We start from the raw sequence: 12,894 nt of genomic DNA on the forward strand, positions 1-12,894 counted from the left end.
ATCTTCGCCATAGGATTAATACATTTTGCGACTGTTTTTCCGGTGAGATCGAAATCTGAATGCTCAATTTTACGGACTAAATCACTTGCGGAGATGCACAAACACTTCTATTTTTGCACTGCGCACATGAATTGGATTGGTAATTGGCAGTGATGGCCACTAACTACTTCTACAGTAGTTTAACTATGACTACTAACTACTTTGTGATTGAGTAGTTTAACTAGTAGTTCAACTACTTTTCAGGGGAGTAGTTAAAACTACTTTTTTAACTACTGCAATGTAGTTTAACTACATCTATAACTACTTAACGTTGTCCACCAACACCAATCCCTTGTAGTGTTCTTGGACACCTAAATGTGAATGGCAAGCAATAATAAACTTTGGCTCAACCCATTGCGACGATCGTCAAATACAAACCTTGCGGCGGGATTCTTTCTGTGCCTACGCTATAAACTAAGTTGCAGAATTATTTCACAGCATATGAGGCTTTACTAGACGAGCATTAAAAGTAGAGGTGTGCGAATATTCGAATACGAATCGAATATTTGCGATATTCGATTCGTATCGTATTCGAAAATTTGATATTCGAAGGTTTCGAATATTCGTAAAAGTTCGAATATTCGATATTTTTTTCGCATATCACAGCAGCTTATTCCGAAGCTGTTTCGGGCTGCGCACTGGAATTTATACGTTGCAGCGACGAATATGCATAGTAGAACAGCTGCAAAGCGACGCGCGGAGCTTCCGAGGTACGCTCGTTTGCGAATGCGTCGCTGTACGTTCGGTAACCGAAACCGAAACTAGTATGCAGTTGTGTGCAGTCGCCATTTTAGAGTCCGCCCCAGCGAAACCCGAGACCGCGGTACGTTTCATACTATCGTCAGCACTGTCGCGGCTTTAGTGGATTTCTAGTGAACGCTGAACATTCGTATGGGGCCTACAGTTCGGTGAAATTACGGTTAAATATCGAAATTTTGTTGACGTTGAGCTGGACACCGCTGTTCAGCGTCCAATTGCATGCACAGCCAAAGCCTGCGTTTCGAATGCGTCTTCTTCGGTTTCGATTTGTGGTTGTCAGCGATATATGACAGAATCATGGTCGCGTGCGATGACGGCGATAATCGAGGAGTGGGACGTGTTGATATTTCGACATAGTTTCTCCAACTCCGGCGCTCTACGACCGTATGAAAGCGCCAGCTAGGACGACAGTAACGCTGCAGTCATTTGAAACTGCGCTAACTGTTGTTACAGATGATAGCAAAACGCATATATAGCCTTAAGCCCGACCTTCATGGAGCGATTTTGCTCGCGACTCAAGCGTGTCGCCGTCGTCGCGACAAAGTTTGAGGCCCGCGCGCAGGTTTCCGCCGTGAAATGAAGGGAGCGCTGAACACGAACGTCACGGAAACAATCACGCGTGATACAGCCATACATCATCGTCGAGGATCGCAGTTTTACTGCGCTATAATGCATGAGGCCGTTCCAAACTATGCATTACCATCAGTAACGATGGTCTCACGCGTGACGTCACGCGTGAGGGCAGTGAAACCGTGCAGTTTCTCGCCTTCACGACAAATGCGGAAGGCATTGTCAATGCAAGAAGAGACCACTTGCCGCCATCATTTTCCTTCTGAGGTGCTCATCACTAAATCATCCCACACTCTGAACATGTCATTGCTCTTTACTTCCATTCTGTCTGTTTCACCAGCACTTTACAATGCCAACACAGGTGCTCACAGTTCATAAAAGATTTTTGAAATGAGCATTTTTTCTTGCGGTTTTCAGCTTGCCTCATGAGAACAGCACACTGTTTCATTGTAAAAAATAATTTTAATAATAATAATAATAATTTTTATTAGTGCCCAAGAACGGCCGCTAAGGCCATGGTGTTGGCGCACACAATACAATTTTACTGTACATGCGCATATAAGCATGTATGCCCTATGCTAAGCCAATATATTAATACATATTCCTCATTAGCACTTGGGGCATTTTTCTAAGGATCAGCAAAACACAACTGTGGCGATGCTTGTTTTCGGGGCTTAATTAACTTAATTAACTCTTAGAAGCCGTTATCCTATGACGTGATATTCGGAGGACAATTTTGTAGATATTCGTATTCGAAAATTTCAATATTCGCACACCTCTAATTAAAAGTGAAGATTTAGTACACATGCACGACACAATTGCCCTGCACCTCCGTTCTCATCAAACAAGTAGCTCAAGGCAAAAGTGGGAAGCACAATCGTGCCGTAAAGCTTGCGGCAAAATCGGTAGTAGTTGGCGCCTTCAGTAACCTAACTACTGTAGTTAACTACTTAAAATAGTAGTTTAACTAGTAGTTGCCACTACATTTCTGCAACTAGTTGATAACTACTTTTTAACTACAATCAGGTAGTTTAACTAGTAGTTTAACTACATGTAGTTAACTACTGGCCATCACTGGTAATTGGAACCCTAGGCGAGACTGCCCTAAAACTTCCAAACGGTACCTCTAGGCGGCGCTGTGGCTTTCAGCGCCGGCACTTTTGGGAGTCTCTCCCAAGTTTACGTTTGTGTGTGCTGTTGCTGTTCGTCAACTTTCGACACTATGGGCACGTCTGTTCGGTAAACTGTGCAGCCGGAAATTGAGTCAGACTTTGCAGACCATCTCCCTGACCATCCACAACTGTTGACTACAGGCATAGTGAACGTGCTGTTGCTATTGTCAAATATGTGCGACGAACCTATGACGCTCGTGCAAATGCATGCGGACGTCATGATACGCAGGCGCCAGATGCGACAGGGCACCATTATAGACTTCTTTCTTGCAGCTGTGATGATTTTGAATGAAGTGATCGTCAGGTTTTTCGGACTGCTGTATTATTCTGACCTCTTCCTGGTCACCGTCAAGTCCAGAAAATCGGTCGGCTACTGTACCAACTTTCCATATCGTCTATAATCCCATGACCCATCGAATGTGTTCCCAGTGCTGCTGGCAGCGTTGATGCTGTTACTGATGCTGGTGTGGCAGCAAACGTCAATGTTGTGGCAGCCTAGCTATCTTTTGTTGCTCATACTTTGAAATAACCAGTCTTTGACCTGGTTTTGACGTTGAAGTAAACAGTCACCAACTACGAGTATATGACTTCCGACGACTGCACAATACATTGTCCGCTGTGATGAACACTTCTGTCCATATCTGCTTCAGCAAAGCCACCAATAAAATAGCCTGAAACATTAGGCTCTGTTCTACAGTGTTGTCTGTTTTAAGGAGATAGTACGGTCTGGAATACCTAACATACTCAAGCTCGGATGCCCACAGAAAATCGAGCTCTTCTTTTGAGAAATGGCCCAAAATACCAAAAGTAGAAATACGTTAGCCCAGCGGGCATTTGACAGAGACAATAGTTTTGTCCAAAAAATGAAGAAATCTGATTTCTTGGAGTAAAATAAATCGGTCAGTGACTGCATTGTGTTGAAGTGCAAGGAATATACATGCCTCAGCCGCATTGTAGAGAGACGGAGGCTTAAGGATGATGTGGCAGCAGTCGTACAGGAGCATCACCAGTGTCAGGGTACGGCTTGCAGGTCGATACGTCTCTCCTGCACACAAACTCAGAGGTCATAATAGGAAATATGGTCAAGGTGGTACACAGTCCAACCTCTCTACATAGCATTTCATCAGGGATCACTTTGGGGTCCTCTGTAAAGGTGTGATGGAATGGGTGGGCGGGCTGCCACACCTAGGACATCTTAAGGTCTTAATGGGTTTAATACTCTGGCTTGACGTGAAAGTAAATGACATAAAAAAACGCAAAAGCATAGATGCAGAGGGCCCACTACCAGATATTTATGTCGCCACTGCAGATAAGTATGTCATTGTTGCCCCCCATAGTCAGCTCTGTTCACTTGTGCAATGTGCCTCGTTAATGTGGGCACGCTAACGAGGTGTCAGCTATTTGCCAACTGACACCCAATTCAAAAGAAACAAGGTGGCACCTGTTGCATCGAGCCTCATCAAAGAATAGACCTCTACAGTCGACTTCCGTTAATACGACTCCCGATAATTCGATTTTTCGCTTAATTCGATCAAGTTCGAAGGTCCCGGCAAAACCCCATATATTTGTATTGGTAAAAAAGCTCGTTATTTCGATCGTAAACGCTGTCTAATCTCTTAATTCAACCGATTCGTCCACGTACCAGGCACTCGCGTCGCATGCGTTGCACCGCACATTGCAACCATCCTTGAGTGCAACGGGAAAAATTTGTCTCGAAGCTCCGGCAATAGATGGCGGGACAGCACCAAGAAGCCCAATATGGGCGCAGTAACGCAGATTTTGGAGCGCCAATTTCATGTTGGCATCGTGTCAGCACAGCCAATGGTAAGCGCGCCATGATCTCCCGTGCGAGAAGGAAAAGTTTTCTCTCCAGCTCTCTTCTTTGTTCCCGTCTTTCGCTGCTGCTTTCGTTCTGGTGGAAGGAACCACCATCTTCGTGCATGTTCAGCTGGCCATGGCAACACGTGGGAAATATCAGGCGCTGTCGATCGGCACTAAGGTGGCTGTGCTCGAAGAAGTCACGAAAGGCCACCTCAGCCGAAAGGAGATTGCCAAAAAATATGGTGTGATGAAGAGCACGCTGGCCACTTTCATCTCAAACAAGCCAGAAACCTTGGAATCACGGGACAAGGAGAACTTCGACCGCCATCGAAAACGAATGTGGACATTGGCGCATCCTGACGTGAAGGAAGCAGTGCTACAATGGATCCGCGACATGAGAATCGGAAACTTGCCTCTCAGTGGACCACTTGTGTGTGAAAAGGCCAAGGTATTTGCTGCAAGGCTTAATGTCCCTGACCTTGTTTGTTCAGACGGCCTGTTGACAAGATTCAAAAGTCGCCACAATCTCACCTTCAAGGTTGTTTGCGGTGAGCGTGCAGACGTCGACCCAGAAGTGTGCACGCGTTGGGCAAATGATCGCTTGCGCGATATTTTGAACATGTACAAGCCCTAAGATATTTTCAACGCAGATGAGACTGCTCTTTACTACCGGATGCTTCCCGAGATGACATTGGCATTCAAGTGTGACGCCTGTGTAGGGGGAAAGCGGAGCAAAGAGCGCATCACGCTGATGGTAGCCGCCAACATATCTGGCACTGAGAAGTGTCACCTTCTAGTTCTGGGGAAGGCATCCAAGCCTCGGTGCTTCAAGGGTATCAAGATATTCCCAGTGGACTACAGTGCAAATTCTAAAGCTTATATGACGGCGCAATTGTTCTGAGAAAGGATAATGAAGCTCGACCGGAAGTTTGCTTCGAAGAACCGCCGTGTTGTCATTATTATGGACAACTGCAGTGCACATTGTGATGTGCAAGGACTGAGCGCAGTGCACCTTGTTTTTTTTCCTCCCAACGTGACGTCGACGATGCAGCCTATGGACCAGGAAGTCGTAAAAAACCTCAAAGTTCTGTACCACAAAATGGTGTTGCAGCGAAGTATCCTCTGCGCCGAAAGCGGCAAGGACTACGATGCACATGGTTGCCCGTGCGTGGGACATGGTACAGTCGGAGACGATATCGAATTGCTTCCACAAGTGTGGTTTTGTCGTCCCAAGCCCATGTTGATTCACCTGCATCGGAGTGCGTGGAGGTTGCTTTCGAGCTGAGCCCAGAAGAAGAGTCCAATTTTGTTGAATTTGTTAAAGTGGACAGTAGCGTTGAGGTGTGTGGCCCGCTCACGGACAATGACATTGTGAGCAATGTAAACAACGTGCCCAGCTGTGTGGGTGGCGAAAGCGAAGACGATTTGGCTGACAGTGCTGTTGAGTGTCAGCGACCAAGTGCGGCCGGCGTTGAGGCCGGACTTGAACTTTATTTGTTGTACGAGGACAATGCCGACAGGGCGTTTTCCCACATAAATGCGCTGTGTAGTATGGTCTGCGACGCGCGCTTCAAGCGCAGGCGGCAGCAAATGCTCACGGATTACTTCTGCAAATAAAGTAGCATTGAACTTGTTCCTTTTCTTCCCTCCTCTTCTTTAATTCGATATTCGGATAATTAGATCAAATTTCGCATTCCCGTCAGGATCGAATTAACGGAAGCCGACTGTGCCTGTTCGTAAACAAATAACGTCATATTGTTCGACAGCACCACAGATTTGATAGAGTTGAACTACATTCAAAGCTAGGGGCGAACAAGGTCGTGCCCGAAAGCCACAGTACTTGAGGCGATTACGATGGTCTCTGAAAGGGACGTGACCTTCGGTCCTAGTTTTCTTTCAATAGGAGGCAGCGAACAAATACCCATTCGTGGAACCCAGCTCTCCCTTTCCGATCTGTTTCGGTTTCAGTCTGTCTACCAACGTCATTATGACATTTCTCGGGTAGAGGTTTATAGTTGTGTGACCTCAAATTACAAAATAACCTTGTGCTGCGCGGTACAAAGTGGTTTTATGCAATAAAATTGTTACTCTGTGCAACCATGCGAGCAAGAGCAGGAATGTTGTTGAAAGTGAGTTGTAGCAATCTCACCAAGCAAACTGCCGTTCAGACAAATGTCATTAAATTTCACGGTGTGGCACTGCGCGAATGACAAGAGACATAAGGGACTCAGTGCTGAATGTAATCTTTCGTGCCCGTGTAGCAGGAGTATGATTTGATAACACTTTTATGCTACTGAGTTTCTTGACCAAGGCTTTGTAGCAACATGCAGTAGAGGTGTGTATAAACTCCCTGCTAGGGTAAAGAAAAGCATGCATACATGCTGCCTCAGCTATGTCACTAAGACACATGGTTCTCCCTAGGAACGGGAACCTTTGACATGAGGGCAAGATGGCAGATGAGAGCCAAGTGGAGTTACCAACTGTGGTGAACATTCATGCTGTCACATCTCTGCTTTCGCTTATTAATGCGTTAGCATTAGAAGGCTTATGTCAAAAGGAAAACGGCTTTGTCCACCTGTGGACGTAAGAAACGAGAAGGAAGGAAGGAGCAACTTGAACGAAGCAACAAAGACAGCAGGAAACACGCAAGGTTTATGTTATCTTTAGACTCAGACCGTGACTTTAGGCTCTCAGAGACTGCGATGGATCCTGATGTGCCCACCCAATTCAATGGCTCCTCCTACATCACTGGAGCCAACCGTCCTGGAATCCGAAAAGCCACAGTTGCCATCTACACTAAGGACGCCCGTCTGTCACAGGCACTGTGACCAATAGAACTCTATGTCTTGTTGCCAAAGGCATTCTGTCTTGTGGTCAACAGATTCAGCATCCTCATCGATGACTGCGTCAAACGCAGGCACATCTCCCTCAAGCGGAACGAAGCTTCCTTTCAGGAAACAAGTTTCTTATTGTCATTTGACGCTCTTCATTCCATACTGCATATAGAAACTGAACAGTCATGAGAGGCGTTACTTTAAGATCCATGACCTCCCCGTCTTCACGCACCTTTCGTCTGTCTATGTGGAAGATTATGTTGTCAACAACACGACGTCTGTACAGAACTTTCACGTTCACAGTAATGTCCATCGGCTGGAGTCCCGAGGTGGTGTTCAACGTCAGAAAAAGTTTCACTGCCCTCAGATGGATGGGCACTGCAACTGTCAAGAAGTAGCAGGACCTTCCATTGTTTCCTGCGCATGTGAGCGTCAAAGTCTTCAAGCTGCTCCTTGAACAACGTGTGGGTCATCCAGGCCTGCTGATTGTTGTGATAGCGGACAGGGATTGAGACAGGACTCTTAAATCCACGCGGCTTTTTTTACTTGCCGATCACGAAAGGTTTTCTCCGGTCGCTGCAGTCCATATTAAAGCACAAAAAACGGTCATCCGTACTTAGCTGTGGTTGACCCCTGAGCCGCGTTTACGTGAACTCGACAGAGCAGATTGAGTTGACTGTCGAGACGAGTTGAACTCGACCCGACACTATCTACATGAACTCGCTCCAACTGGAGACGATCTGTCGAGCCCAGCTGCAAGCACGGTGAGAGCGTCTTCCGGTTGCTGTTTCTGGTCCAGCGTGCCGCCGCCTGCATGGAGAGATGGCTCTATCGATCCCACAGTTATTATTTTTATTTACGTCAGTCAGTTCCTTGCGTCCAGCCAACTCGACCCGACTGTGTTTACATGCACTTCACCCGTCGAATCCAGCGTGCTAACCCTCCCCTTGCTGTCGGGTTGACTGAACTCGATACAACGCAGAGTCAACTCGACCTGACACCATTCACATGAACGGGTTAACTCGATAGTTCAACTGAACCTGCTCCTGTCAAGTTCATGTAAACGTGGCTTTGCACGGTTTTCACCTTTAAAGGAGCAGTTTAACACAGAGGAAAGAAAAATTACAGTTTCTGATCGCGATAGAATGCCCGATCACTGAATAGCGTTTTCACGCATGAAATATGAGTGTAGCAGAAAGATATCCCGGACAGCAGTGGATTGATTCTCACGGGCGCGGAGAGGTATGTCCGTTACTTGTTACTCCGTTACTGTTACTTGTGGAAGTCACGTGAGAAATGGTGGGCAACTCCGTCACGATGTGATGTTGTACGTCCACTCCTAGAACTCCAAGGTTAAGGTGATGGCGGGTAGCTGCAGATCACCTTTTGTGCGCGTTGTTGTGGCGAGAGATGCATGAGCATCAAAGACGGCTGCCTCTTTTACTAAACATGACATCGGAAACATGGTTGTCTGGTCTGTCTGCTGTAAGTGAAGTTTCTTCAGTTCTTTCCGGATGCATGACCAGAATAAGCAAAATCGGGAACTTGTGTGGATCGAGGTCAGCACTCCTCCGAAAGGTTGATTGATTGATTGATTATGTGTTTAATGGCCTCCGAAAGGGAATGGGGACGTGCAGGGGAAAGGTGCAATCGTTGAACTAGTTCAAGAAGTTTCAGACAGAAAGAACGCACTTCGTTTGTATTGTATTTCAGGAACAAATACGAGGTGAGCCGCATCATGTTGCATCATTTGCAAAAAGCACGAAGCATTACCCTGTGCATCGCCTCATGTGAGATGCCGGCACTCTCCTCCCCGGTAGTTCATGTGGAGCGAAAGTCATGCGTGCGGAAGATTGTCGGATATCTTTGTACAAGTACTCGAAACGGCGATTGCCATTGCTATCCACGGGTCATTTCTCCATAAAAACAATGCAAATTCTTGTGGTAAAAAAATAACCCATCGTTCTACGCGGGATATCTATATACGAGGTATCGTTATCCACAGGTTTTACTGTATTGAAATTAAAAGTGTGCTTCTAGAGTTCGTTAAGCTATATGACTATATTGGGCTCTTTCACTTAAGCACTCACCTGAGGGAGGCAATCGCTTCCGTAACCCCAAGAAAAGTTCGGCAAGGAAGGTGACGTAGGCTGTCCAGCGTCGAGGGATGGATGTTGCAGTTTCACCACGTAAGAGTGCATCTCGTTCGTTGAACCATTCCCGGCATGCATGCACCAGGCTTACCACAAATGTCTCTCCACGTTCTTTCTGCACAACATACGGATCACATTTAGCCATAAACAACAGTGTGCCAACAATGTGCTTGATTGTGCTGGCACAGAGTTCGTACAGATACCATATTTTCCCGAATCTAAGTAGATCTTTTTTTCCAAAAACAAGTGTTCCAAATTCGAGGGTCGTCTTGTCGTGTCCAAAGTCAGGGGGACTAATAGCACATCGCGACCGGTGCCACGTGTTGTGGTTGTCAGCGCCAGTCAGGGTGAGGCGATGCAAATGGGGACTGACTGTCATGGCGTCATCACTGCTTCGTTTGGCCACTGAACGCGGCAACAATTTAGCAAGATGGCTTCAAGTATCGGAAGTAAATGTTAATGATGGCTGAAGCAACAGGGAGAGATCAAGAATTGTGCCACCGCATGAGATTTTGGACACTTAGTGCGATGTGCCTGACAACGCTGTCGTGTACACTTTTAATATGTATGGTTTGTCTAACACTTTGAACGGAACGGAAAACAATGACCTGTGGGTAGATAGCGCCAAAGAAAGCGGCGATGAATAACTGGTATTGTGCATAGTTATTCGGCATCGTATCGAGCTTTTTCTCACAACGGCTTATGCACAAGCGCATGACCTTGAGGCACCGAAGAGGGCTACCTCCATCCGCATTAGATGGTGCAGTATGGAGACGACAGAAGTGGGGACCAGTGGGGAGACCGCACAGTTTTCAGCTTGCCTCAAGAGAACAGCACATTGTTTCATGCGTAAATATTATTTAACTATAGGCATCTATGCCTTATGCTAAGCCATTACATTAATACATATTCCTTATTAGCACTTGCAAAGTGTGTGTCCTGGGGCATTTTTCCAAGGATCAGCAGAACACACTTGTGACCATGCTAGTTTCCAGGCTTAATTGTTACTCTTAGATGCCTTTATCTTAAGAAGTGATATTCGATATGGGAAGTACCTTTTTGCAGATACCGTAGACATCCGTTAATTCGAACCTGACGGGAACGCGAAACCTGATAGAATTATCCGAAGGTCGACTTAAGAACAGGCGGAAACCAGGCCAATGTCACTTTGTACATTCATCTGCAGTCACTCGTGCTTGAAACGCGCATCTAAAACATGCCACATAGAGGGCACACGTGCACTCACACACACACACAGCATGCTCTCTGTAAAATAGTCTTCACTTTCGCATCCGCCATCTTGCGTGGACAGGACACGTCCAACAACGATGTTGTCCACTTCCACGAAGTCATCGAGCCTCGCCAAGTGCACGTTATATATTGTTGCTGCACCGACAGATTCCGAACGAAAGACTAGTACAACGTGAAACAAAAAAAAAAACGTAGAAAGAAAAACGAGAAAAGGAGACGTTTCCTCCTCCACCAAACCGCCACCAAATGGATTGAGTTTAGTGTATCATATGCTATCGCCTTTGCATATGTAAGGGATACCATGATGGTTCTGCTCAATGCATGAAGCTCTGTTTTGCCCGTGCACCACAGAACCACCAATGCTATTGCTTACGTATGCAAAGACAATAGTGTACGATGCATTAAAACTCGCAGTTATCAGTACAGATCGGTACTGTTCAGTCTCCATCTGCCAATCTGCCACTGGAGCTTGAAGCCTCGACTGTACCACAGTGAAACCTTGTTAATGCGTACCTAGTGGGGACGTGAAAAAAACTACATCCTAAGCGGTAGTACAGCTTAAGGCTTTGGTTCCACTCCTCTTGTGAAAACTGCCATGTTTGCCAAGAGATTGCGCCGCTCCTATTTATCTGACGTTGGAAGTATTGGTGTCGTAGGAAAGCATTTTTTCTATACAAATGTGCTACAGCGCCCTTTTGTTTATACATCGCTCAGCTGTTCTACTATAAAGCGAGGAACATGACCATATTCTCATTTTTTGCTCATCTTTGCAAAGGTTTTACACAAAGAAAAAATAAAATAGCACTATGTAGTTCTTTGCAGCGTTGTGTCCTGGGATACACAAAGTGTGCCACAGCCCCGTATTATTGATATTTGACGTAGGTAATTTATAAACACTCCTAAGAAAACCTGAAAAATTGGATTTATCAACTTGTCATTTCAGGATTGTTCTGGTGCTTGTTTGAAAGCAAAATCTGCACTGAAAAGAGACACTTATGCACAGAACAAATCCTGAAAGTTTCACCGTAATCGAAGTGTATCAATGGAGCCCAAATGCCTAAAAGCTACCCACTCACTGCCCAGCGAAACCAAAACCGATGGGCTGTGGCAAGCGAGATTTACCATGTAAGTTGGTAACCATAGTTTGTAAGTCCCAGTCTTCCCCAAGAGATGCCGCAGGCAAATACTGAAAGAAGACGTTTTCTGCTACAGCTGTTTCTGCACTTTTCGTTGTCTTCTTTTTTTTTTTTCATTTTCTGTCATGAACTTTCTGTGAATTATGCCGTTCATTTTCTTCATTCTTTTTTTTTAATATAGTGTATTCATTTCATTGAATTGAACTCAGGAACTTGCCATCAGTCACTGTAACCGACCGTCTGCGAACTTTTTTTCCTTTTCAACCGTATTTATCTTCCTCGTGTTTATTATTATTAGTAGTAGTAGTATTAGTATTATTATTATATATTTTTTTTAGACAAATGCGAATGGTAGATACAAAAGCACGTAAACTCGCGAACTGAAAGTTCCTAACCTTAATCCACATAGCAAACAATGCGCTTTGTGCATTTCGCTCTCCACAAAATCTGCCGTGCCCTTTTTGGTTTCGATAAAGAAAAGTTGGATTAGCTTGTCAGTATTATCAGCATATTTACTGGAATTAAGATGAATTAAATACGTAACAGCAGATTACGGCAAAGGTTCACACTAAGAAGACTGCCTACTGCATCCATTTTTCCGGCTTATATTTTGGAGTGGTAACCAGGGCATGTTGCTCGCACATGTCCTGGTTACCATATAACTGTTCTTATTCCTATCTTGTGTTTGCATCGTGTTCGTAAAAGGTCTCTATTCGATGTCCGCACCCTCTAAGTTAATCCGCGCATAGTTTGTGTAGATGCAACCAACCCGATAATGTTCCTGGGTCTAGCCACTTAGATGGTTGTCATAATAAATTTCAGGGAGATAACATTTCATTATTAAAGATGAATGCTGAAGTTGCAAAATTTACGTGTACCTGAGAAGGCGCTTGCTTCATTTCTACTGGTCAGTCAAATCGGTTTCTAATACGAAAAGCAAATACGAGCATAACCGGGTTGTGCCTAGAATAAGTAATGAATTTTGTACAAGAATCAGTAATCAGTTTCGTACAGACTAGGACTCGAACTATAGGCTAAATTTTCATTTATTTTCATCTCATTCTCATATACATTAGCACAGCATGGTAAGAACAGTGCAAATTTCACCGGTGGTTGAACCCCGGAAAACACTATCTGGAGTTTTCTTCAGGTCCCTGGT

At 45.2% G+C, this 12,894-nt stretch overlaps 1 protein-coding gene and 1 long non-coding RNA gene across 5 annotated transcripts in view; one reads left to right on the forward strand and one right to left on the reverse strand.

Moving 5' to 3' along the window:
• Positions 1–12,894, forward strand: part of LOC135393181 (uncharacterized) — a 294,635-nt gene that overhangs the window by 217,633 nt on the left and 64,108 nt on the right. The window lies entirely within an intron of this gene.
• The window catches only part of LOC135391548 (MIF4G domain-containing protein-like), a 50,817-nt gene that overhangs the window by 2,404 nt on the left and 35,519 nt on the right, over positions 1–12,894 (reverse strand). For all 4 annotated transcript variants that reach the window (XM_064621849.1, XM_064621850.1, XM_064621847.1 and 1 more), the window contains exons 6-7: positions 9,286–9,463; positions 3,482–3,585 (exon numbers count right to left, since the gene is read on the reverse strand). In XM_064621849.1, coding sequence (XP_064477919.1) covers positions 3,482–3,585; positions 9,286–9,463 — 282 coding nt within the window. The remainder of the gene's footprint in view (positions 1–3,481; positions 3,586–9,285; positions 9,464–12,894) is intronic.

This window comes from Ornithodoros turicata, chromosome 4, assembly GCF_037126465.1.
Source record: "Ornithodoros turicata isolate Travis chromosome 4, ASM3712646v1, whole genome shotgun sequence".
NCBI lineage: Eukaryota > Metazoa > Arthropoda > Arachnida > Ixodida > Argasidae > Ornithodoros > Ornithodoros turicata.